The sequence below is a fragment of the Oryzias latipes genome, chromosome 14, assembly GCF_053564925.1.
Source record: "Oryzias latipes strain Hd-rR chromosome 14, Olatipes_Hd-rR_3.1".
NCBI lineage: Eukaryota > Metazoa > Chordata > Actinopteri > Beloniformes > Adrianichthyidae > Oryzias > Oryzias latipes.
This window is the reverse complement of record NC_136250.1, coordinates 25,421,486-25,444,447: the sequence shown is the minus strand read 5'-3', so window position 1 is coordinate 25,444,447 and position 22,962 is coordinate 25,421,486. Positions and strand designations below refer to the sequence as shown.

General features: G+C 45.6%; 3 protein-coding genes across 9 annotated transcripts; 2 read left to right on the top strand and 1 right to left on the bottom strand.

Annotated features, from left to right (window-relative positions):
- The first annotated feature begins 2,538 nt into the window (after positions 1–2,538).
- Positions 2,539–8,559, top strand: guca1d (guanylate cyclase activator 1d). The gene is made up of 4 exons (XM_004076763.5): positions 2,539–2,924; positions 4,991–5,140; positions 6,863–6,950; positions 7,191–8,559. Exons 1-4 carry the CDS (start codon positions 2,730–2,732, stop codon positions 7,325–7,327), a joined length of 570 nt encoding a protein of 189 aa, XP_004076811.1. The 5' UTR covers positions 2,539–2,729; the 3' UTR covers positions 7,328–8,559.
- Positions 8,560–8,647: 88 nt separating this feature from the next.
- Positions 8,648–16,072, bottom strand: alg8 (ALG8 alpha-1,3-glucosyltransferase). Of its 4 annotated transcripts, none has more exons than XM_011483857.3 (14): positions 15,933–16,072; positions 15,391–15,492; positions 14,784–14,862; positions 13,016–13,209; positions 12,514–12,626; positions 12,338–12,405; positions 12,137–12,263; positions 11,828–11,931; positions 10,467–10,587; positions 10,259–10,398; positions 9,898–10,076; positions 9,727–9,824; positions 9,459–9,531; positions 8,648–9,234 (listed from the first exon to the last, which is right to left on the bottom strand). In XM_011483857.3, the coding sequence occupies exons 2-14, from the start codon at positions 15,468–15,470 to the stop codon at positions 9,009–9,011; spliced, it is 1,602 nt and encodes a 533-aa protein (XP_011482159.1). In that variant the 5' UTR covers positions 15,471–15,492; positions 15,933–16,072; the 3' UTR covers positions 8,648–9,008. The 4 variants fall into 4 exon arrangements, with proteins under 4 accessions (XP_011482159.1, XP_011482160.1, XP_020564766.1 ...); XM_011483858.3 differs by having other exon boundaries at positions 9,898–10,037; XM_020709107.3 differs by lacking the exons at positions 14,784–14,862; positions 15,391–15,492; positions 15,933–16,072 and adding an exon at positions 14,402–14,480.
- Positions 15,884–22,934, top strand: ccdc90b (coiled-coil domain containing 90B). Of its 4 annotated transcripts, none has more exons than XM_020709108.2 (9): positions 15,884–16,014; positions 18,264–18,383; positions 18,587–18,690; positions 18,862–18,963; positions 19,103–19,144; positions 19,243–19,314; positions 20,805–20,858; positions 22,542–22,656; positions 22,725–22,934. In XM_020709108.2, exons 2-9 carry the CDS (start codon positions 18,359–18,361, stop codon positions 22,778–22,780), a joined length of 570 nt encoding a protein of 189 aa, XP_020564767.1. In that variant the 5' UTR covers positions 15,884–16,014; positions 18,264–18,358; the 3' UTR covers positions 22,781–22,934. The 4 variants fall into 4 exon arrangements, with proteins under 4 accessions (XP_020564767.1, XP_004076720.1, XP_011482161.1 ...); XM_004076672.5 differs by having other exon boundaries at positions 15,999–16,131; XM_011483859.3 differs by lacking the exon at positions 15,884–16,014 and adding an exon at positions 16,209–16,290.
- The last annotated feature ends 28 nt before the right edge of the window (positions 22,935–22,962 follow it).

The window sequence follows — 22,962 nt, the reverse complement described above, 5'->3', positions numbered from 1 at the left end:
TCTCCTCATGCAGCTGCTCTCCTCATGCAGCTGCTCTCCTCATGCAGCACCAGCTCTCCTCATGCAGCTGCTCTCCTCATGCAGCACCAGCTCTCCTCATGCAGCACCAGCTCTCCTCATGCAGCTGCTCTCCTCATGCAGCACCAGCTCTCCTCATGCAGCACCAGCTCTCTTCATGCAGCACCAGCTCTCTTCATGCAGCAATTCTCCTCATGCAGCTGCTCTCCTCATGCAGCTGCTCTCCTCATGCAGCACCAGCTCTCCTCATGCAGCTGCTCTCCTCATGCAGCACCAGCTCTCCTCATGCAGCTGCTCTCCTCATGCAGCACCAGCTCTCCTCATGCAGCACCAGCTCTCTTCATGCAGCACCAGCTCTCTTCATGCAGCAGTTCTCCTCATGCAGCTGCTCTCCTCATGCAGCTACTGTCCTCATGCAGCACCAGCTCTCCTCATGCAGCAGTTCTCCTCATGCAGCACCAGCTCTCCTCATGCAGCAGCAGCTCTCCTCATGCAGCACCAGCTGTCCTCATGCAGCAGCAGCTCTCCTCATGCAGCAGCAGCTCTCCTCATGCAGCACCAGCTCTCCTCATGCAGCAGCAGCTCTCCTCATGCAGCAGCAGCTCTCCTCATGCAGCAACAGCTCTCCTCATGCAGCAGCAGCTCACAGGGACTCACCTGGAAAAACCCCACTGCACAACATGTGAAACAAAAATCTGAAGATTTGAAAAAAAACTTTTTACCAGCTGAGTGTTTTTCTGCATGACTGTTGTCATGGTATTTATTATTTCCCTCATCAAAAAATCAGATTATTGTTTGTTTTTAACTGAGACAGGTCAAAATGTTCTCCGTGTCTCTGTGCCAAACTGGAAACGGCTGCTTGTGACTTCCTGAAACTTCTGTTCAATCAGAAGGTCAGAAAACTGTGACGTTGTCCAAGCCTGCTAGAAGGCCCTGCTGACACCAACTCAAAATCTGATTGGAGGAAGAAAATAAATGTTCGACAAGGATTTCACATTAGGAGGCTTTCAGAACGGATAGTGAAGACCTCTTTAGCCCTGACCCTGCCTGGCAACAGAGGACAGCTGAAATACGAAATGCTCCAATGTGAAAATACATCTGTCTGGAGGCAGCATTACCATCATAAACACAATAAAAGAGAATAGACAGACCATTTAGAATGATTTAATGAGGAGTGCATTGACAAAATATAATTAACACATGATTCAGATGTTTTTTAAGCCTTCAGAGAAGACCTTGAAGGCCCTGACGGCCCACCACTGCCTTCCTGACACTCCCTTCTGCATTTACCCGGTCTTGGGACGAACACAAAAAAGACACTGGCTTGTGCCTTTTGAGGCATATTTATGCTTTTTTATGTTATTTTTACGTCTGTCTTTCCAAACATTACCCTTGATTTTTTTTCTTCAGATTTTGGACTTAGCTGGCCATCATGTTTGGGGGGAGTAGTTGTGGTTTTAGGTTCTAAAAGTTTTAAAGAGTCCTGTGGTCTGACCTATGCCTACATCTAGCCTTGCTTAAAATGGTGGTGGATGGGTCTTCCAACAGGCCAATGAGCCAAAACAATTTAGCCAAGACAACCAAGGAATGGCTGAAGAAGAAGCAGATCACGGTCATGGAGTGGTACAGTCAGTCTTTGGATCTCCATCCTATAGAAAACCTCTGGAGAGAGCGGAAGCTCAGAGTTGCTAAGCAACAGCGACCAGGTCTGCATGATGTAGAAGTCATCTGTAAAGAAGAGTGGACCAGAGTTCTTCCTGATATGTGCAGAAACCTGATCATCATCTACAAGAAACGACTCACCTCTGTGCTGCTAATAAGGGTTTAGTCTCAAAGTACTAAATCTTTCTGGCAGGAGGGTTCAAATAATTATTTCCCCCAATGAAATGCAAAGAAATGCATGTACACTTTTTACGCGGATTTCTTGATTTTCTTTGTGATTTTCTATCATTTCTACCATTAGGATGACAGACTGTCCATTTCTTTTTAAGTGGATAAAAACCCTACAGAATCAGGAAGAGATCAAATATTTATTTCCTCCACTGTAGAACAGAACATCAGGTAGATCATCACACTCTGCTGTCAGGAGACAAATCAGTTCTGACAGACCAAACTGAGTCCAAATAGTAGAATAAAGGATCAATGGTTTATGACTTCAGATGTAGTCGGAGCTCCTCGTTCTTCATCTGCTGCTGTGACAAATCAAAGGCTTAGTCTGGGAAGGTCAGACAGGAAACAAAGCCTCCATTCAGTCATTGTTTTCCGTCTTACCTTTGGGACTAAAACCTCTGAGCGTTTCTAGGAACCAAAACGTATGGATTCTGCTGGAACAGAGCTCGGGTCAGATCCTTCTGTCTGAGGTTCAGCCGCTTACATAAGCAGCCAGATCTCTGCTTTCAGGGGAACTCAGCTGGACCCGCCCCAGGCTGCGCAGCACCGCCCTGCAGGACAGCAGCTCATCTCGTTAGGGGGATATTTTTAGGTCCCATCGGGCGTCTTCCATCAGGATTTAAGACTGTTAGAGTCCTGAGGTGTGCTCTTTACCTGCAGAATCACGGCAGCCTGGACTGGTTCAGCTTCCGATCCTTGGGACATTTATCCGGGTCCGTGTCTGGTTCAGGACCCAAACTAGGACAGCAGGTGTCTTGAGCTGAGGTGGGTCGGAAAAGGCCTGCGGCGGCTGACGCCCCCTCCCCACCAGGTTCTGCACTATGGGGAACCACGGCTCCAATCTGGACGACATCCTGGCCGAGGACATGCACCACTGGTACAACAAGTTCATGCGGGAGTCTCCGTCGGGCCTGATCACCCTGTTCGAGCTGAAGGCCATCCTCAACCTGAGGGGCATCACCGAGAACGCCAACGGCTACGTGGAGCAGGTCTTCTTCACCTTCGACATGGACGGGGTGCGTTCACACATTAGACCAGAACCGGCTCTGTCAAAGTGGGGCGTTTAGGTGCTGGTTTGATTCCAGGGGCAATAATGCAGAACAAGGTTTGTCTCTGATTTTAGAATCATTGCATGAAAACAAGCAAAAATGACAAAACCTGGTTATGTCCAGGTAAGTTTTAAAAAGCAGAATACAATCCGCAGGCTAAAAAAAAACGCAGATCTCACTTCAAATATTCTGTCTGCATTCACACTGAAGTGAACCGAACCAGAGTTCATCTGCAGGTAAACAGAGACTCTCCTTCTGATGTACACGGTTTAGGTAAACCACAGATGAGTTGAAAAACACAAAGACGTCGACTCACTTCTGAGTGTCCCAGACCTGATGTTCCTTTGAGCAAATCTGCAGAGAACCGGAGACTGCAGAGCGGCTCTGACTTTCACACCAGACAGTTCAGGTTTCCAAAGCCACTTGTGTTTTTGGCTGAAATGGTCTTTAGATGTCTTTTAAGACTTTTTCAAATCTTCAATGTTTTGCATCCAGAGACCAAAATTCAGCTGTTTCCATCATTTTTTCATTAATCCATTTGTCTTTTCAGCTTTCAAGGTCATATTATTGACCTTTCTGTTAGTTGTTGTTGTTAGATGTTGTTGTTAGATGTTTTCTCCTCTCCTTGGTGATTTTTGAGCTTTTTATTGTGATTGTTTAATTCCACAGCGGTCTTTACACATTTATCTGCTCATGACTCACAAAGTGGGGGACAGACCAGGTTGCGGTTGGCATGTTTTTATTCGAAGTTTACTAAACCTCTGGTCCTGGAAAAATCTTACAACCCTCAACAGCCCCAAGCGTTCAGTTCTCTTTTAGCTCATTTATTTTTAGTAGATGAACCATTGTCTGTATCAGAGAACTGGACTGAGTGGGTATGACATCATTCATACAAAAACACTTATTTCAGCTCCAACCAAATGAAGTCAAGTCAGTCGCCATTTTTTCATGATATGGACGCCGCCATGTTGGAGCCAGACAACATTAGTGAGCAGTGATTGGTCCAAGTCAGTCTGAGTCAACATTTCTATGACAACCACTCTCACCAATCAGGACTGAGCTTGTTAGAAGTCCACACCCCTACCCCTTGAAAGTGGGCTGAGGTGAATCTGTCAATCAAAGTTTTGAACGTTTGATGTGAGACCACAAGCTTTTACTGAGGCAACTGATTGGTCAGTTTATAACTTGAATAAACTGGTATAAATAAAAAAAAGAAGACTATCAAGATTATTATCATGTTAATAAAGTGTATCAGACTCACAATGGTTATTCTGACCAATAGAATGACTAACAGCTGTTCATTTCTCTATAGCAGTCTTTGGGATTTTGGCCTCTTGGAACCAGCAGGAACTTCCTGGTTGGATCGAGGGGGGCGGGGGGGGGGGGGGGGGTGTCACTAAGTCCAGTTCCTATTAACAGTCAACGGGAGTAGGTGACCTTTGACCTACAGAGTGAGGGCAGTTTTCATCAATTAAAACTTAAAACAAACATTCCAGAAGATCCTTATGTGGACTAAAGAGGAGGAAGCGGAGTCACTATTCTGGTGCTCCTTGGTAGGCTGGAGGCAGAACCAACCAGAAACCACCAGTCTGGTTGGCTGTGCAGGTGTTTTGTGAAGCCAAATGCTTCTCTGGGTGGCATATTGAAGAGTGGGCGGAGCTTCTGTGATGGCATTGATTGATAGGCTGATGAAGGCAGGGACCACAAAGAGAGCTCCAACAAGCACCGGAGCGGCACAAAGAACAACAAACTGAACCTGGAGCCTGAAGGTGCAGAACCGCCTCATGAAGACACAAAAAGGACCGTTCAGGGGTCTTTAGCCTCTATTTACTTTGTTATGGTTCTGTTTTATTATTTTTTACATCATGTCTAGGTTTCTGCAGCTGAACCTGAAAGGCCTTGAAGTCTGGTTTAAGATGAAGCTCTCTCTCCCTGCTTTGGTTTTGCGCAGACATCCAAGCGCTGAAAGATCTTTGACACTAAAGTTTCACCTCGTGTCAGATCCTAACAGGCCGGCGGGTTTGTGTCTGCAGGACGGCTACATAGACTTCGTGGAGTACATCGCTGCCATCAGCCTGCTGCTGAAGGGAGAGATCAACCAGAAGCTGAAGTGGTACTTCAAGCTGTTCGATCAGGACGGCAACGGGAAGATCGACAAGGACGAGCTGGAGACCATCTTCACGGTAAGATCATAGAAGAACCTTATGATCAGGACTCAGAACTGAGGTCCAGAGAAGACATGAAAGAGACCTTGATGAGGATCTGAAGAGGTGGATGGATGAGGTTGAACAGAGAGGATGCAGAACTCTGGGCCAAAGGAAAACAAAGACGAGTAAGGAAGAGTCATGGGGTTTTTAGCTGATCGAGTCGTGTTTCCTGTCGGAACAGAAGAGCAGCTCAAAGAACTGCTCAAGGAAAATAATACCCCGCAGGATTACTACTCAAACTACTAGCACTTACTGCTAAAAATCAGGTAAAAAGTGTATCTTGGTTTCTAAATAATAACTGCATAATGTGCACAAGCTCACTGATGATTGTGTTTATGTTTAAACTTGGCCAACAATTCAATTTAAGAAGATCCAAACTCATTACCTTTCATCTGATATTAAATCAGACAATCAGGATTAGGATTCTGCAGGGTTCTGTTCTTCAGAGCAGCTGGACCTCAAAGGTTCCTGCAGCTTCTTCAATTCTGCTTCTGCCTTTGTAGATGCTTGAACGAGCAGAGAAACCTCTGCCAGATCGAACCCTATAGTCTAGAACATGACCTGGACTCTACACAGAGAATCAGGATTTCAATAGATTTAATCAAATGCACAGGCATCAAAAACTGTTAACCCTGGATTAAAGGTGGAACTTCTGATGAGACAAAAACGAAGAAAGCTCAGCAGTTCTGTAAACTGTGTCCGGACTCCTCTGAATTTCATGACCCCTGTGAGCTTCCCTCCTCTCTGCTGCCGGCCGAGCTCGGGCCTGATGCGTTTACAAACAGAAGCCGCTCAGTCCTCCCATAATCCCTTTGTTCCTTGTGTGAAAGCCAAGCTCAGAAACAGAGCCAGCACATCTAAAATGGTCTGAGCTGATCAACCCAGGAGAACTTCAATCCTTGCTAAGCTTGTCCGGTTCTGTGAGCGTTTCCCTGAAAGCCCCGCCCCCTTTAAACCGAGCTGGTCCACAACCATGGAGGAAAAGGTCAGGTGCTGTCTGAAGGAGTGAAACCCCAAAGATCTGAAAGAAAAGGCTCAACCTCTGCCAGTGTGGACCTTTAACAGGTCAAAGGCTCATAGAGGAACAGCGGCTTCGTTTTGGCTGCTGATGATCCGGAGCTTTGTTCTGCTCCAGATTCAGTCCGCCTGAAAACAGGTTTCCCCGACAGACCTGCAGTCTTCAAGAGAACTACAGCGGGTCTGCCTGGTGCCTGAAATTCCAAACCTCTAGCTTGGGCTGGAACCAGCAGCCTGCAGTGATTCTGCTGGATTATCTCTGAAATTAGACAAGAGTTAATCTGCTGAAGGAGCGAGCTGTCCCAGTCGCAGGAAAGCACAGAAACTGCTGCGGAATGGAGGTCATCAGAACGGCGAAAGTCAGGCTTTGAACTTCACTGAAATGATAGAAAACTGTTCACATCAACTCATAACATGGAGTTGAGCATTTTCTGTCAAATGTAATTTTTCTCACCATAAAACTCAACAGAAGCACTTCAATGAAAATTTCTTTCCAGTATTGTCAGTTTTTACTTGCTAACAAAATAATCTGCCAAGAAGATCAAATTTACATCTCTAGTCTCTGGGTCTGAAACATGGTCAATATTGAATCTTTGCAGTGATTTCTAGTGATGAAGACTAGTCTGGCAAATCTTCGTCTAAACTGAAACAGCTGCTGCCTGTTTTTGTCTCCCCCTACAGGCCATCCAGGACATCACACGAAACAGGGAAATTGACCCTGAAGAGATTGTGGCGCTCATCTTTGAGAAGATCGATGTGAAGGGTGAAGGTGAGCTTTCTCTAGTGTTCACACAGGTGCACTCACCTGTCTGCTGACGATTGGCACCTGCGCAACACAGGTGAAGCGTAGACCATTTGGTTGCCGTGGCAACCAACACAGTGTGTCTGAAAAAAGAAGCACGTCAGCTGACAGACAGCAGAAAATCCCTCCAGACGAGCTGATTCACTGAGTCGTTTCAGATGCAGCCGCTTTTATCTGAATGTGACGGCTGACCTTTGACCCCCACAGGTGAATTGACATTGGAGGAGTTCATTGAAGGAGCCAAGGAGCATCCAGACATAACGGAAATGCTTAAGAACCTTATGGACCTGACCCCGGTTCTGGAGATCATCGTAAAGGGCAGAGAGAATAAAATCAAAGACTGAGCGTGCTCAGAACGGCCCAATTCTGCTCCCAGGAGCCAAACAGACGTCTTCTGGCCTCCAAGCTCCTGCCTGCTCCTGAACAAACTCTGAACTTTCAGGAGACAAAACAAAACTTTCTTCAAAGCCACCTCTCAGACTCCTCTTTTCAATCTGGCTTCTCGTTTTTTGTCTGGACTTCCTGTTTAGATCTATGAACATTAATACCCAAATCCAGCATCTTTCCTAAAAACCATTTAACACTAAAGCTAAAAGACTCCTCAAGGCTCTTTTCTTCACTGACATTTTTGTCTAGTTTTCATTAGCTTGTTTTTAGCTACATTAGGAGTTCTTTGATTTTGAAAATCTTCAACTGGTTTGCAGCATCATGAAGCCAAAATGTTAACTTTTAACGAGAAGAGAAGATGAAGGAAAACTTTGTGAAGTGATACAGAGGGGGATGCTGGGAGTCTACAGACGCTGCTTGGACTGTGTGTGGAGGGGGGCGGGGCTGTGAACTCCAGTCGTGGCTCTTCAGAGCCTGCCTCTAGTGGCCATCGGTGGAATGACACTACAGGTTCCTCTGCATGAATGTTTGGTTTCAAACGTCAACAAAAATCCTCTGTAAATCTCTAATAGTTTGCACCTCTATGACAGCATTTTATGAAATTATTGCACTTTTCAGCACAGCTGACAACAGACGGAGTTCTGATCAAATTCATTCAGTTTGGACGGAGGAGACCAAAGTGGAGCGCCATGCTCTCCAAACGGAGACTCCCTCCTGAAAGTTATTTGCTAGATAAGTTCTTCCAGAGTCCTTGTGAATTTTCAGACATGTTTGTCTCTGATTTCCAGATTTAACATTCATATTTAACCAGGAACTCATCCTATTTTCGCGCTGGAAATAAACCTAATGAACAAAGTTGGCCAATAATAATCCTGTGCTTGACTTGGGTTCTAATGTCAAGTTGAGCCTTTATTGATCTGCAGTCATCCTCTCCATTCCCTCCCCTTTAAAAGTGGAAACCCTTTTTTTTTTTTAATCAAACAAAGAGCCTAACAGGAGGAGGATGGTGATCCAGTGAAGACTGAGGATCATCTCAGAGATCAGATCTCCCTTCTTTCAGTTCCAGCTGAACTTCTACAGAAAGCTCTGAGCTGCCGGTTAGCACCCGTGTCATCAGCTTAGAGTTCCCGTTTGATCTTTTGAACCAACCATGTTCTGTGTTGCCTTACCAATAAAGTTTTTAAACAAAGTTCCCGTCGGAAATCATTTGGATCATTTGAACTCTTTTAGGTTTTCTTCAGATGGTTTCACTTAAGCATAGGTGTGTACCCCAAGGCTCAGGTTCAAGACTTCTGCATTATTTAATTTAGTAACAACGTCCATTTATGCCTCCATGTTGAAAAAAGGACTTATAGTGTAGACTTATTGTGTTGTGCTTTGGTCTGTGTATTCTCTAGAGACAAGTCCTTTCTTCCTCTAGTTTGCTTAGATCCTAATTTCCAAAACAGTCTTTCATCCATTTCTCCAGAAAATAATCGGGCTTCAGCAGGTTTGAGAAACCGAATCTTTTAAGCAAAACAAGAAAGTGCCAGATGGACGTCCTCCTCCGTCACCGACCCTCTTTGGCGTTTTTCCTCGTGCATCGGTAGCAGGTAGAGCGGCGCGATGATGCGAGTGTGCAGGACACCGCGTGCTGCCTTAATGCTGTTTGGGTTTGCTGTCCGAGCGCAGCAAAGTGGCATACAGCCGCAGGAAGGAGTAGGACACGCCTACTGAGCAGTACACCGAAGTGGCCAGCAGGGGCAAGAAGGGCAGTCTCTGTTTCCATGGTGACAGAGGGAATAGCACCTCGGAGAACAGTGCCACCATTCCCAAGCCCAGCAGATACACGACCTCCAAGGGGTGCAGCAGGGATCCATCAGCACTGAGGGGAGAGCAATCTGCAGTCAACCAGCTACCAAAAACTACAATGTTTTTTAAATGATGTGATTGCTTTACGTCACTGCAAAAACAAGAGGTCTCCTGTTTTGGTCTAGTTTAGAATCAAATGAATGTGTGAGTCCTGCTCTGCTGCTGAGGCGGTAATGGAAAGGACGACTGCTGCTGACTAAGTGGTGGAGGGCTCTAAACCACGTCACCTGTGCTTACCTGTGCAGCTTCCTGAGAGCGGAGAAGGAGAACAGGGAGAACATCAGCATCAGACACACTTTGATTGGCAGCTCTGAGAAAAAGAGAACAGAATTGTCAACATTTACACACATTCAGGGGTTCAGGGGGCGGAGCTTCATAGTTTCTCCTTCGAACTTGAAGACATGAACCTTTCCAGGACCATCCTGCATCAGGACGAACGTGGATGTTTGGACAACAGTGGTGGATCTTGAAGACCAGAGCTGCAGTGCTTCATTGCCTTGCTTACCTGTGGGGGTGAAGAGCAGCGGGAACAGCGAGTAATGTCCTGTAGTACTCAGGAGCAGGAAAATCCCAGCATCCTCTCTGCTTTCCACAGCCAGGATGCTGAAGGAAGACACAGAGGGGGGTCATTACCTCAACGCCACCCCTCGCTCAAACTGTAACGGTGGCGGCTGACCTAAGCGGCAGGATGGCGATGAGGATGGCCTTCTCGTGCACGTGCCAGCCGAACATATAGGAGCCCAGAGCGCAGAGCAGCAGGCAGCGCAGGAAGCCACGGGCGCCGCGGGGACGCCTCCATATAGATGCCAGCGCCGGCTTCAGGCGAGGGAACACACACGAGTGAACTGTCTCAACCTTTTTCATGAAAATGTTACTTTATTGAAAGAGTGGAAGTTGATGCATGCTGTTGTTGAATTTCAAAGAAACATAATCTGTGAAAGTCAGCAAAAAACCCAAATCGGAGACAGTTACGCCTGTGGACCCGTTTCCATGGTTACTGGGACTCCTGAATGTGCGCAGCAGTCTGCCAAACTCACCAGGATGGACAGAAGAGTGCAGACTAGTGTGACAGAGGGAGAGACAGAGGGAAGCACAGAGTGCTGGAATTCCTGGACCAGTCCACCCGTCATGGAAGCCTGAGGAAGCTCCGCCTCCTTCAGCAGCTTCAGACGAACGCCTGCAAAAACATCAGTCAGACATCGCGTCTGTTAAGGAAGCATCTTTCAGCGAAGGGCGGGACCTCACCGAGTGTCGCCAGGACTTTGTCCAGAGCGTTGTAGAGCGCCCACGCGTTTGGGGCCCAGTATGCGTGACAGAGACCCCGTTTGAAGGGAAAGAGCCGAGAGAGGACCTGAGGAAGCTGGCCCTGAAAGAAAAGAAGGGTGAAAATGAACCTTCTCCTCTGAGGAGATGTTTGTGCGAGGATGAGCTGCTGCTCCCGTTTTGGTCTAGTTTAGAATCAAATGAATGTGTGAGTCCTGCTCTGCTGCTGAGGCGGGTATGTTTACTGTTTTGTTTATTCAGTTTAGTTAGAGGCATTTATTGTGGCTACAGGAATTTTTCATCTATAATGCAAAGCTGGTTTCTGCACCGTAAAATGGTTCATGACGGGTTGAGTGGTTCAGACGGAGCACTACCGAAGGCTCAGGTGTGTGATGCATGGTCCACCACTGGATTCTGAGGATGGTAAACGTTTTTAAATCAGTGAAAATGTGTCATTTCCTGCGGCACCCCGGACCATCTCTCACGGAACATTACTGTGCCTCGGGAAATGACACATTTTCACTGATCTAAAAACGTTAACCATCACCAGAATGTCATCTCACCAGAATGTCATCTTCCAGGAGTTTCATAAGTAGGACGAGAAAACCTTTTGACGGTAGCTCCTCCCACACGCAGCGTCTAGCAGTGACTTTTTCGCAGGTTAAAACAAAAAAGGGGGGGGGGGTACCGCGGCACATGTCTCTGCAGAACGGGGGGCTAGGGATCCACACGGATCATCCGCTCAGCCACAGCTTCCTGCAGGATCTGGTGTCATTCTGTGGAAAAAGTGAGTCTGTCCGGCATCAGCACCACTGCTTTTCACTACAACTCCCATGATGCAGTGGGTTAATATGACGGTGTCTCTTACTGCGCTGCTGTTAACTGTCATGAAGCTCAACAAACGCAAACATCTGTTCCATCAGTTTTCAAAACTTCTTGATGAAATCAGAGATAAACCGTTTTTTGCTCCTTCAAGGTTTTTGTTGGAGAACAAAGAAATTAAAATCAGAGATTCCAGAGTTCACGTCATTTTATTTGTTTTGTTTTTTTAGGATTATATGAAATTGCATTTTAATAAAATGGAGGGAAAAACTACTGAGACAAATTTTTAACTAATTTAGTTGAAAATTATTGAAAACTTTCACAGCTTTCTGGATAAACGGATGCAACTTCAGTTTTTTGTTGCCTCAATTATTGCAAGAAATGCAGGCGAGATCATGGAGAGACTGTCCAACAATACAGACTACAGAGTTTCTCTTCTTTTACATTTTTTTGGCTGCTGGTGTGCTGCAGGATTTTTGTCAAGGAAAAAGTGCAGCTCGGCTCCAAAACACTGAACTCACCATGACAATGAACGGACCGAAGGACAGACCGCAAACCGCCATCACCACACTGCCCAAAGCCAGCAGACGCAGCAGGCTGAAGCTCCGCCACCGAATGCCGCCGTCTGCACAAACACAGACAACACCTGACTTCACTGTCTGCAAAAACAAGCAGACGCAGCACAAACAAACAATCAGCTAACAACTTTAATGTCTTGTCTGCTCATTAGTGACACGTTTAGAAGTGTGTGTGTGTAAGTACGTGTGTGTGTGTGTGTGTGTGTGTGTGTGTGTGTGTACAGGGCTCCTCAGGATGGATGGCTGTCAGACCTGTGCTGCTCTCCGTGAAGCAGTAGCTCCTCAGCAGGTAGACGCCGTACGCCGGAGCAACATACAGGTAGATGTGTTTCAGGTTCAGAAGGATGGCGAACAGCAGCGCCCCCTGCAGGTGCTGCGCCTGCACCACACCGAGACAGAAGCAGCCAAATGAGTCAGAGGTCAGCGAGCAGACCTGGTCCGTGTGGTTTGTACCTGCAGATGCTTGGCCACAGACAGGAGCAGGAAACCAAACAGAAAGCCGTTGTACTGGAAATGGATGTCTGTGTGAGGTGGGGGGTGAAGGAAGCATAGTCTTCATCGTCTCCAGGCTAAAGACGTGTTTAGGAACCTTGGTGGAAGAGTACGAGTCCACTCGGTCTGAAGGATACGGTCCACGATGAAGAGGCCAAAGTTCCACAGCAGCAGCACAGCCAGGATGAAGGACGGCCGGCTCAGGACAGCCTTCTGAGAGGCTCTCTGTGTCTGAACACACCTGCAGCACCTGCAGGAGGACAGCCAAACAGACCGTGTGATGCCTTCAGGCTCAAGTAAAAACTTACATGTGAAGAATCTGAACCTTCATCTTCTTGTCTTTTTCATCTAATCGTCATCTCAACTATTTAAACTGTCAGTCAAACATTTTCAGCTCCTCAGTTTGACAAAACAAACCAGGAAGCATCAAAAGTTCCTAGAAGAACAGTGTGTGTGTGTGTGTGGTTGTGTGTTACACTCCAGCTGTCACTCTGTCTCAGAGTTGCAGCCTCGCTTCTTATATATTTCTTCAAACAGCATCGGCAGAGAAGAGCAGACTGCAGTTAACCGGTTTGCGAGTCTGCACTGGACTGGTTGGTTGCGGCCTTTCCTCTAGCAGTGGGCGGGGCTCGGACTCACTCTCTGGCGGCGAGGATAAAGACCCCGTCGGTGACGATGACCGACAGCCTCTGGAAGAGCACGGTGGGCGGGCTGGCGTAGTTCTGCTTGTGCAGCAGCAGCATGTCTCCGTCAAAGTGCCGCGCCACGTGGGAGAGTCCGAACTCGAACCAGGCGAAGAGCGGCGGGTAATCCAGAGTCCACTCCGAGGAATTCTGCGGGTGAGGAAGAGAAGGCGAAACGGTTTGCCCTCTTGTCACGGAATTGTACCATGAGCCTAAGGGCTTTCTGAGAACATAAAGGCGTTCACGGGCTAAAAAGGGACAGCAAGAACCCCGAACCTCACAGGTTCACAGCAAATCAGCGTTCACCGATCACCGATTCACACAGGAGCTTTGGCAGAGAGTTTCTACACCGGATGTCCTTCCTGACACCACCCTGTAATTTCAAGGGACAGGGAACCCAACCCAGGCTTCCTGCGCACCAGTCCTACACCCAGCCATCCAGCCGCCTCTAAGCATGAATTTAATATTCATTTCTTTTGTAAGTGACCGTAGTATAAGCAGGACAATGGCCTTTTAGGCATCTGTTATAAGAATGTGAGCATCATCAGAAATTCAGGCGTGGAGTAAGCCTGCCTTGACTTCCCATCATCCCCGAGTGTCAAACTCCAAGTGTCCCGCTGCTTTCCCAGAAATCCTGCTGGGGATTACCTGGATCAGGTGTGTTTACCCAACAAGGAGCTCCAATGCAGGACACCGGCCTTTGATTGTGATTCTTTATATGTTCTCCTGCTAGCTTACAGCCACACACGCGCACGTGCACGCACACGCACACACACACACACAGACCCACACAAACACACACACACACACACCGGTGCAACAACAATGGCAGCAATATTGGAGCTATCCAGATCCCGATTCCAGCTCACACGATAAAAACATGCATGGATCCATTTGTCCGACAGTGGATGCATGCTGAAAACTGTTACGGCCCCCGACAGGCAAACCTGTCCCAGTCTAGGGGTAAATCAAAAAGGGGCCAAAACATATGGACGATGGACACCAAAGTTTAGGAACACGGTTTATTAGATGGTAGAAATAACCTGTGTTCTGTAAAACAGAAAGCAATAATTACTGTGCTGGTCCCAACAAAAGACAAAACAAAGGGATTGGAGCCTTGGCCAAACAGAAAATAATTCAGGGAGACAACTGACTCAGCCACGTTGACCGTCGGAGTCAGCAGCTCCCTGCTAAGGCTGCCTAACAAAATGTAACTATTGAAACAAAATAAACAAAGCCCGCAAATAAGGACTACCAAGGTCCAACCCCAAACTAAAATAACAAAACCCAGCAGTATAAGACTGCTGAGGACCAAGAGGGAATCAAGATGGAAACAACCAACCAGCACAGCTCCAACTCAAACCCACTGCTCCTCAGCCTCCTGCTCTGCTCTCTCTGCATGCCTCTCCCTTTGGTTGTGGCCTCCTATGACTTAAATACCTGGCAGGTGCTGATCAAGATCATTGGCCACACCTGCCAGGTGAGCAGAATGACGGGATGCAGCAAAGCAGAAGCAGCAAGACATAACAAAAACTATTTTTTTGTCTGCTTCTGATTCACCGGCATTTGAAAAAATATTTCAATGTTTAAAACTTCATGTTAAATCCAGAATAGAAGAAGCAGAAAACAGGGAATATGTCTATTTTCACATCGTTTCAGAGGTGAAACGTTCATCTTTCTGACGTGAGATGGTGACACAAACACAAAGAGCAGCAGAGACTGACCTCATGGTACCACCGGGACACGGGCAGATTGTGTGTGATGGCCAGCCAGTTCCTGTGGACCTCGAAGTCTGTGGACCGACTGCACACAAACACAGCAGGAGCAGATGATGAAGGGCACAGTCTTCCTCCTCTGTTGGAGGCAAAAACCCTGACAATACTTATGACTGTCATTCTAATAAACATCCTTGATTATGGATTTGAACGATTATGCGCCATGTGTGTCAGAACAACATGACTACAGGACGATCAGAACAATTTCCGCCGCTCAGCTCAGCCAGCTTTAGTTTAGCGGGAGACAGCGCCATCTTCGGGCGGATTTACGACACATCATGCTAAAAGCGGAGGAGGAAAAACTTGTTCTGTAAAAGAAAACCATCCCTGCCGAACGTGGAAACGGGTAAATTCAATTCGAATCTGATGCTGAACAGAACCGAACCGCGGTCCAAGTCTGCTAGACTTTGAAACGGGTTGAACTCTTTCAGCTGTTAGCAAATATGCTAACAAGAGACTCTTTTGCGCTCCAGTTAATCTGGCCCGACAAATTCTCGACCGAGCCGGAACCGAGGCGCTAAAGAAAAGCTGTCCATGGCGGTACTGTTCCACTCACTATGAGCTGATGAAGAGGCACTTGAAGAGAGAAACTCCCGCCGCTAAGACTGGAAACCAGCTCCAACCGTCCGCCGCCATGACAGCCCGACCGATGACGCGCCTGAATGAAAACTTTATTTAAAACCTTCCTCAGAACAACAAGCACACTTTAGATTTGATTGACCCAACCTTTCCAGAGACATAAATGCTTTACATTTGCACAGTCCCACGAGCGTACAAAACCAGAATTTGGTTTATTCCACAGATGTTTATCTGTTAAATGCCACCTTATTTTGTAGGTATTTTCCAAACTCATTCTGTCCAACATAGAACTGGAAATAAACTTGTCTTTTCTCTAACATTTATTTTTTGTAGTGTCAATTTTTTTTAGTGTAAATCCAGTAAAGTCACGTTCTTTAGGTAAAAAAAAGTTTAAATCTATTCTATTCTATTGATTTATAGGAATTATTATTGAGTATTCGTTTTGTAAACATTGAGTTAGCCATTTCTGCCATATGGGGCGCTGTCGATCTTTGTCGAACATGCTCAAAAACTAACAACCTTTCAGTTGGAAAGTCGTGTGTCCCTGAACGCAGCACCTGGTCACGCGCTTCGACTTTCAGTAGTGGATCCGTGCCTCCATGTGAGTGTGCGTTTGGGAGTTATTGCGTGTTCGTGCGTGACCTGTCGAAGTTCGGAACTTCCGGGATGAACGCGCTGCTGCGGCGCTGCGTTTGGCGGCTGGCGGTCACGCGGAGAGGTAGGACATCGTTAAAGAATTAGGGGGGGGTGGGGGACTAGTGTTTGCGTAAAGATCTGACGTCAACTTTTCGAAAACAGGGAGCTGGGTCGATGTGTGATCAGGCCAACAACAGTCACACAAACAGACACAAACCCAGGTTGCGTGTCCTGGACGTTGGTAGGTGGATGGAGTGGAGCAGGGAAACTTCTGTCACTAAAACAGTAGATGATCTAGTCTGCAGCTGATCCTCTAGCTGTAGCTGTCCAGTCATCTGGAAGAACCTCCTGCTCTCCCCAAAGCTTATTTAAAGCCCCACAGCGCTCTTTCTTTTTCAACTTTCACCATTTGATCCTCTGCTCTGCTCGTGTCATCTTCATCTTCCTCACTGCCTTCATCTTTCTCCCCAACCGCATCATTGTTGTTGCTGCTCTGTCTCACATTACAGCATCTGCACAAACATCTGCACGGCTTGTGTTCTCCTCCCTCCAATGTTATTCATTCTTTAGCAAAGTCCACCACTGCCTGTCCTTCTGCATTCCTGTCCTAAACACCAAACTGGTGGGACACAAAGTGCAATGAACAATTAACTACCACAATATGTCAAACACTTGACAAAAGTGTAATAATGAAAAAGGTTGGGACGCTGCAATATTTTATATTTTTATACTTTTGTATTTTTGTTTTATATTTGTATCTTCTACTCTACCCCTCTCTTTCTCAAATTTTGTTCCTTATCCTTACCTTGACTTGAGAGCTGCTGTGGAAAAATTCCTATGACGGCAATAAACCCCTAAAACCTTAAACTCCTCCATCACTTCCTGTTTCCTTCACACACGTCTGCTAAAGTCTGATCCAGTCTCCAGTCTACTCTGCATCTCCTCATCCGTTTCCCTCCAGTATTTCTGCTTCTCCTCTAACTCACATCCTAGCTGGAGAGGATAACCTCTGACAACATCCAACATCACACCTTCATCTTCCAGCGTCAGACTCACTGTTGCATCCAGTCATCCATCTTCAGGGCCTGCAGGGTTTGGATACAACATGGAAAAGTTGCAGCTCTAGAACTAAGGATGTCTGGACACTTCTCCATCCGCCCATCTGATGGATAACTCTGGGTTCGGAGGTTCCACCACAATCATACTTTCAGACTCAACGGTTGAAAGTGTGATGTTTGGTGGAGGGAGAATCGTGGTATGGGCTTGTTGTCATGAGGGCTTTGCCCATGTTTTCCCTGAAAGGAACTCTGAATGTTGACTAGGAGATTTGGACAATTCCAGTTTGATATGGAAGAATGAGGACTGGACTGAGTGCCCCCTCCCTTGCGTTCCAACCAGGAAGTAGCTGCCGGCTCCAAGAAACCACACGTGAATAGATCTCCATAGAGTAATAAACAGCAATAGTCAGTCTCACATCACACGTTCAAAACATTTGAATGAGGGATTCCCAAGTTTCAAGTGGAAGGGGTGTGGCCTTTCAGCACCTGATTAGCAAGAGTGGTTGCCATTGAAACGATGACTCGGACCGCTACTTACTGATGTCTGGCCAAGAGGACCTAGCTGCAGACATCGATGTCCAGAACCAGAAGTCCTCAACCGGAACCTAAAGTCCCCCCATATCGCTAAAAAAAGCTTTATTTTAACTGGCGACCCCAACAGTTTTGCTCTTGAACTGCACTCAGAGGAGCGGGCCTGTAGCAGAGCAGCTCAACTCACTTTTGATAGTCACCAATCTCATGGGACTACAGAACGATCTCAAACGTCTAGAAGTGCAGTCTTTCATCTTGGGTGGTGTTGATCACATGTTTGTGATTTTCCAGCTTTTTGACTCAATGAAACGCTAGAGTGCATAGGAACCTGCTTCATCGTGTTCCGATGAAGTGGTCCTTTGCAGAACTGCAACATTTAGTACTTCCTGCTTTGCTGTGAATTTGGGAAGGGAAGGTTCCAATTCCACCAAGCTTACAGACCTGGACAGTTGTGATCTGAACTGTGACTAATGATCATAACGAGTCTCCAATGTTTTTCCTTTGGGTTCTTGGATTAAACGGATTTAAGATGTTTTGAGGAGTTCTTGAGAAACAGCTGATAAATCATTGATGTTTCTTCTCACATCTCCTCAAAGCAAAAACTATTTGTTTGTTTGTGGGGCAGGTTTCCATGTTGGAGCTCGGCTGACAACCTTCGACCTCAGGAGGATTGAACTGACGCCTCTGGAGCAGCGAAAACTCACCTTCGACTCGCACGCCATGGCGGCGGAGCTGGAGACCAGCGGTGAGCCAGACAGGAGATGTTTTTATGGCCTTAGAAACAAACAGACTAGTACTTCATGTTTGTCTGGGACCTGTTTCTCCCATCTCTGAACCTATATCTATAATTAGATGCTTCTTGAACTCTTTATTCTCAAACCCTCTTGATTCAGACTTGAAACTTCAGGACTTGAACTGGTGTGCTAACATGTTTATATTCTTGTGTAGGCTTTGACAAGCAGCAAGCAGAGCTGATTGTTTCTGCTTTGGTCACCCTCACCACGGCCAACATGGACATCGTCTACAAAGATATGGTGACCAAAGCCCACCAGGTGGGACCTCCAGGCTGACGTGTGCACTATTTAGGCAGTTAAGATGAGGCTTCTGTAAAAATAAACCGTCATCCTCTGTCTGCTGGCTCTTACTTTATTATCGTAAAATGCCTATTAAAAACTGGAATAAAACGTTAAACGACAGTTCATAGAAAATACATTTTTCTTCAGGAGATCGCAGTCCAGCAGATCATGTCTCACCTGGACTCCATCAGGAAGGACATGGTGATCCTGGAGAAGAGCGAGTTCTCCAACCTGCGCTCTGAGAACACAGTAACAGATTTACCTTAACACCACTTCACATCATATTTAAAGCTGGAAAAAAAATCTGCTTAAGGGTCTCCTCAGTCTGAGCTTCTTTAGTCTGTGAGGTTCTGCAGGTTCTGCGTCACAACATCTGTTGTTTCTGCAGAAAATGAAGCACGAGCTGGAGCAGCTGCACAACAGACTCAAGGTAAGGTCCCTGTGGAGTTTATCCGTCAACAGGTTACTCGCCATCCTCTGCTCTGGGTATGAGGAGAGGCGTTCACCTCCGAGGGTGTTTCTGTCCAGGAGGAGACGGAGAAAGTCAGAGCAGAAACCAAGCTGGACATCAACTTGGAGAGAAGCAGGATCTCTGACATGGTGAGCGCTCAGAAGATCCGATTTGTCATGAGTTCAGGTGAAGCCTCAGGCTGTCGGGTCACAACTGAAAACATATGGAGGTGTCATCCGCAAAGCTGCAGTCAGCACCAAATAAGTAAGGGATAAGGGCAGACGAAGTGCGCATTATCAGAAATTATACCACGGTCCGGGTGAATACTCGAATCTGATTGGCTGCTGTGTGTGCTTTAAAAAGTGATAACGCACAGTGATAACCGCACGCCCCAAAAAGAAGTTCCGGTCACCTATCTTAAATCTTCCTGACTGCAGTGGTGGTTCGGCACCTTGTCACGAAACCATGACAAGGCACCGAACCACGTAACAAATAGTAGTTTGTAAAAAATAAGATCCAAAATCGGAAAAAAAAACAGAATTAAGGACTAAAAACTTTACTATATATTTCTTTTGTATTTGTAAGTGACCATGGTATAAGCGGGTTAATGGCCTTCCAAGTGTGTATTATAAATTTTTATGCACTTCGCGGAAGCAAGTTCAGGCTTCCACGGCGTGCGTTAAAAAGTGATAATGCATACTTCGCCGGCCATTAACCCTTACTTAATGCACGCCGTGGAAGCCTGAAGCGTACGACGTGAAACGCGGTGCGTTTATTTCCGATAAAGCAAACTTCTAAGGCCATTAACCCGCTTATACCATGGTCACTTACTAAATAAATACATATTCAATCCATTTTTAGTACTTTATTGTTACTTTTTCTGTTTGGATCGCTTTTTTCACAAAAAGAGGACTATTTGTTATGTAGTTGGGCGCATTGTCACTTTACCGTGACAATGTCCCTTTGCCAGCTCTTACCGCTTGTTTTTGTCCAGATGATGAAGCTAAAGTTTGTTTTAAAGAAGCCGGCACAGTGATACAGAACATTGAAGATATGTGACCGGAACTTCTTTTTACGGCGTACAGTTATCACTGTGCATTATCACTTTTTAATGCACACCCAGCAGCCAATCAGAATTGATTATTCACCTGGACCATGGTATAAACAAGGAACAAAGAACGGAGCCCTGAGGGTCCAGCTCACTTTATCTTCCCAGATGGAAACATTCGACCTGAAAGGTTCTTGCCTTCCAGCGTGACAGCAGCAGCAGGGCTGGAAGCTTCTCTCTGCAGTCTGTCATGTACAGACAGTCTACCATGTACATGACAGTCTGTACATGACAGACTGTCATGTACAGACTGTCAGAATTCATCAGGAAAGGATTTTCTTCATCTGCTCACGAGGACATTTATGCTCTTGTGTTTGAATCACCATCTCTATAAAGCGTTCCAAGTAGATCTGCTGTGATCTGTGACATCACAGATCCAGACCAGAGCAAACCGATCTGAATCCGTGGAAATTCTCACCCCTCATCCCAAAGATCCCCGTCGCCCCGCGACGGAAAGCTCAGTGTTTGTTCTTTTAAGGCAGCAAATCAAGAAGTTGATGTCTGAAACGGATTGTGTGTTTTTTTTGCCAGTTCACTGAACAGGAGAAGAAGCTGATGGAGGCCACGTCTGAGTTCCATCACAAGGTAACCCAACTGTGGGGCGTACTCAACGCCACAACGTTAAAACTCAGTTCATGGCTCTGTTGAGCCCACAGAACCCCACCACTCACCAGGGTCATGGGGAGTGACTTTATCAAAAAACTCTACTCCAAAGAGTATTTTTACTGCTTTGATGTTTCTCTTCCTTTTGTGTAAAAAGTTCTGCAAAGGTTTTTGTTTCTCCAGGTTTTGAAGTGATGGGTTAGATCCTCTAGTGGTGTTTACAGTAGAAGGTTGTGAGGATCTGGACTTTATTATAAGCAATAAAGACAAAAAATACTAAAGAAGAAACTGAAGGTATATATCTATATATAGATGTTTAAAACTTTGGACGAGTGATTGTGACTTTGGTTAGAAAATAATTAAAATCAAGTAAAAGAAGATACATCCATATGAAAATGATGCCATTGTAGTTACTCTTAATCATAAAAAGACTTATAGATGCAATACACGATACACTGAATCAATTAAATGAAAGGTTTGTCAAAAATGGTTTCATTAATTGCTTGAAAAGGAAGAAGCGACTTTATATAATCCCTTCCCTGATATGCTTTTCCAGTTTAGCTTTATTTTTTTTAACCCTTGTGCTATCTTAGATGACCCCACCCTTACATTGACGTGTTCTTCCTACCATGACAAAGGTGGATAAAGGTGGAAAGACTTCATGTAATCCATGGACACCAGTGAGGTTCACAAATCATTAAAGAAAAAAGGATCAGAGCACTGTCTAGTGGGTCTAGATGACCCAACTCCCAATGTTAAAGTGTCTAGGATAGCACAAGGGTTACGTTACAATAATCCAGTTTGTAACTTCTTATTTGTACATCACCAGTCCAAGTGAAGATATTTATCAAATCCGTAAGTATTAATATTAAATAACGAAGATGAAGTTGTTATGGATTGTTTTAAAAGATTCCAGAAATCACTGACAGGTCAAGTATCTAAATGAAGTGCTTGTAACAAAGCAAACTTAATATTTATGATCAGAACATTGCATTAATATATTTATAGATATTTTCTTCAAAGGGAAGTTTCCTCGTCGCAGCTGAACCAAGTTACAGATATGGTTATAATAATAAATGAAAGGTCCGTATTCTGTAGATGGTCCATGATTGCTCTAACAGTCTTCATTCTGGGTCAAACGAGTTTTGAAGTTCTATATGTCGAGATGTTTGCAGCTTAGGGTCTGTGTCCCTCTGCAAGCTTTTTTTAGTCCAACCTTTTTGCAAAAAGGGCCAGATTTGGTCGGCATGCATTCTTTCTAACCTTCTAATTGCTTGAAATGCAGATTAACTGTTTATTCAAATGTTTTTTTGCAGTGGGATACTCATTTCTTTACACAGGGCAGACCGTGAATTTCGTATTTGGAGACCAGAGCTAAAATAAAAATGTCTGTTTGAAAATAAAAACTTTTGTTAGCATTGAATCTGGGTTCATATGAGGTGTTTCATATTATTCAGGATTAAATGCTCAATGTAAACTTATAAATGTTAATCATGTGAACAGGAATATGACAAATAGTTATCTAATTTAGAAGTACAAACCACTGTGGTTTTTAAGCCGTTTAGTCAACGTTTTTCAAATGAACTAGAAAGCGCCACCGAAGGGCTTTGCAACAGTTTTGGATCGGATGGGCGTCTTGATGACATCAACGTCTGATGTTCTCAGAAAGCCGACTTGGAAAACGACAACATGGAGATCAACAAGAAGATTGACCTGCAGGTGGCGTCCCTGAAAACAGTGCTGGAGTCCCTCAAGCTGGAGACCATTCGGTACCTGGCAGGTGGGTTGGTCTGGGGGTGTGGCTCAGACTGTCCCATGATGAATCCTAAAGCGTTTGCTCCTCCACAGCGACTCTGTTCGCCTGCTTGGCCATCTCTTTGGGGTTCTACAGACTGTGGAGGTGAAGGAGCTCCAGCGGAGCGGCCCGGTTCCTGCTGCACCTCGTTTTATAAGTCTGTGAATGTTTTGCTCCACATTAAAGGAAATCTTTGTGCGTTTCTTTTGATCAGTGAACTTCTCCTGAAGTGACACTTTTTAAATAAATTGTCTTGTAAGGAACTGGAGTCCGTTCATTCCTGTAAGTTTT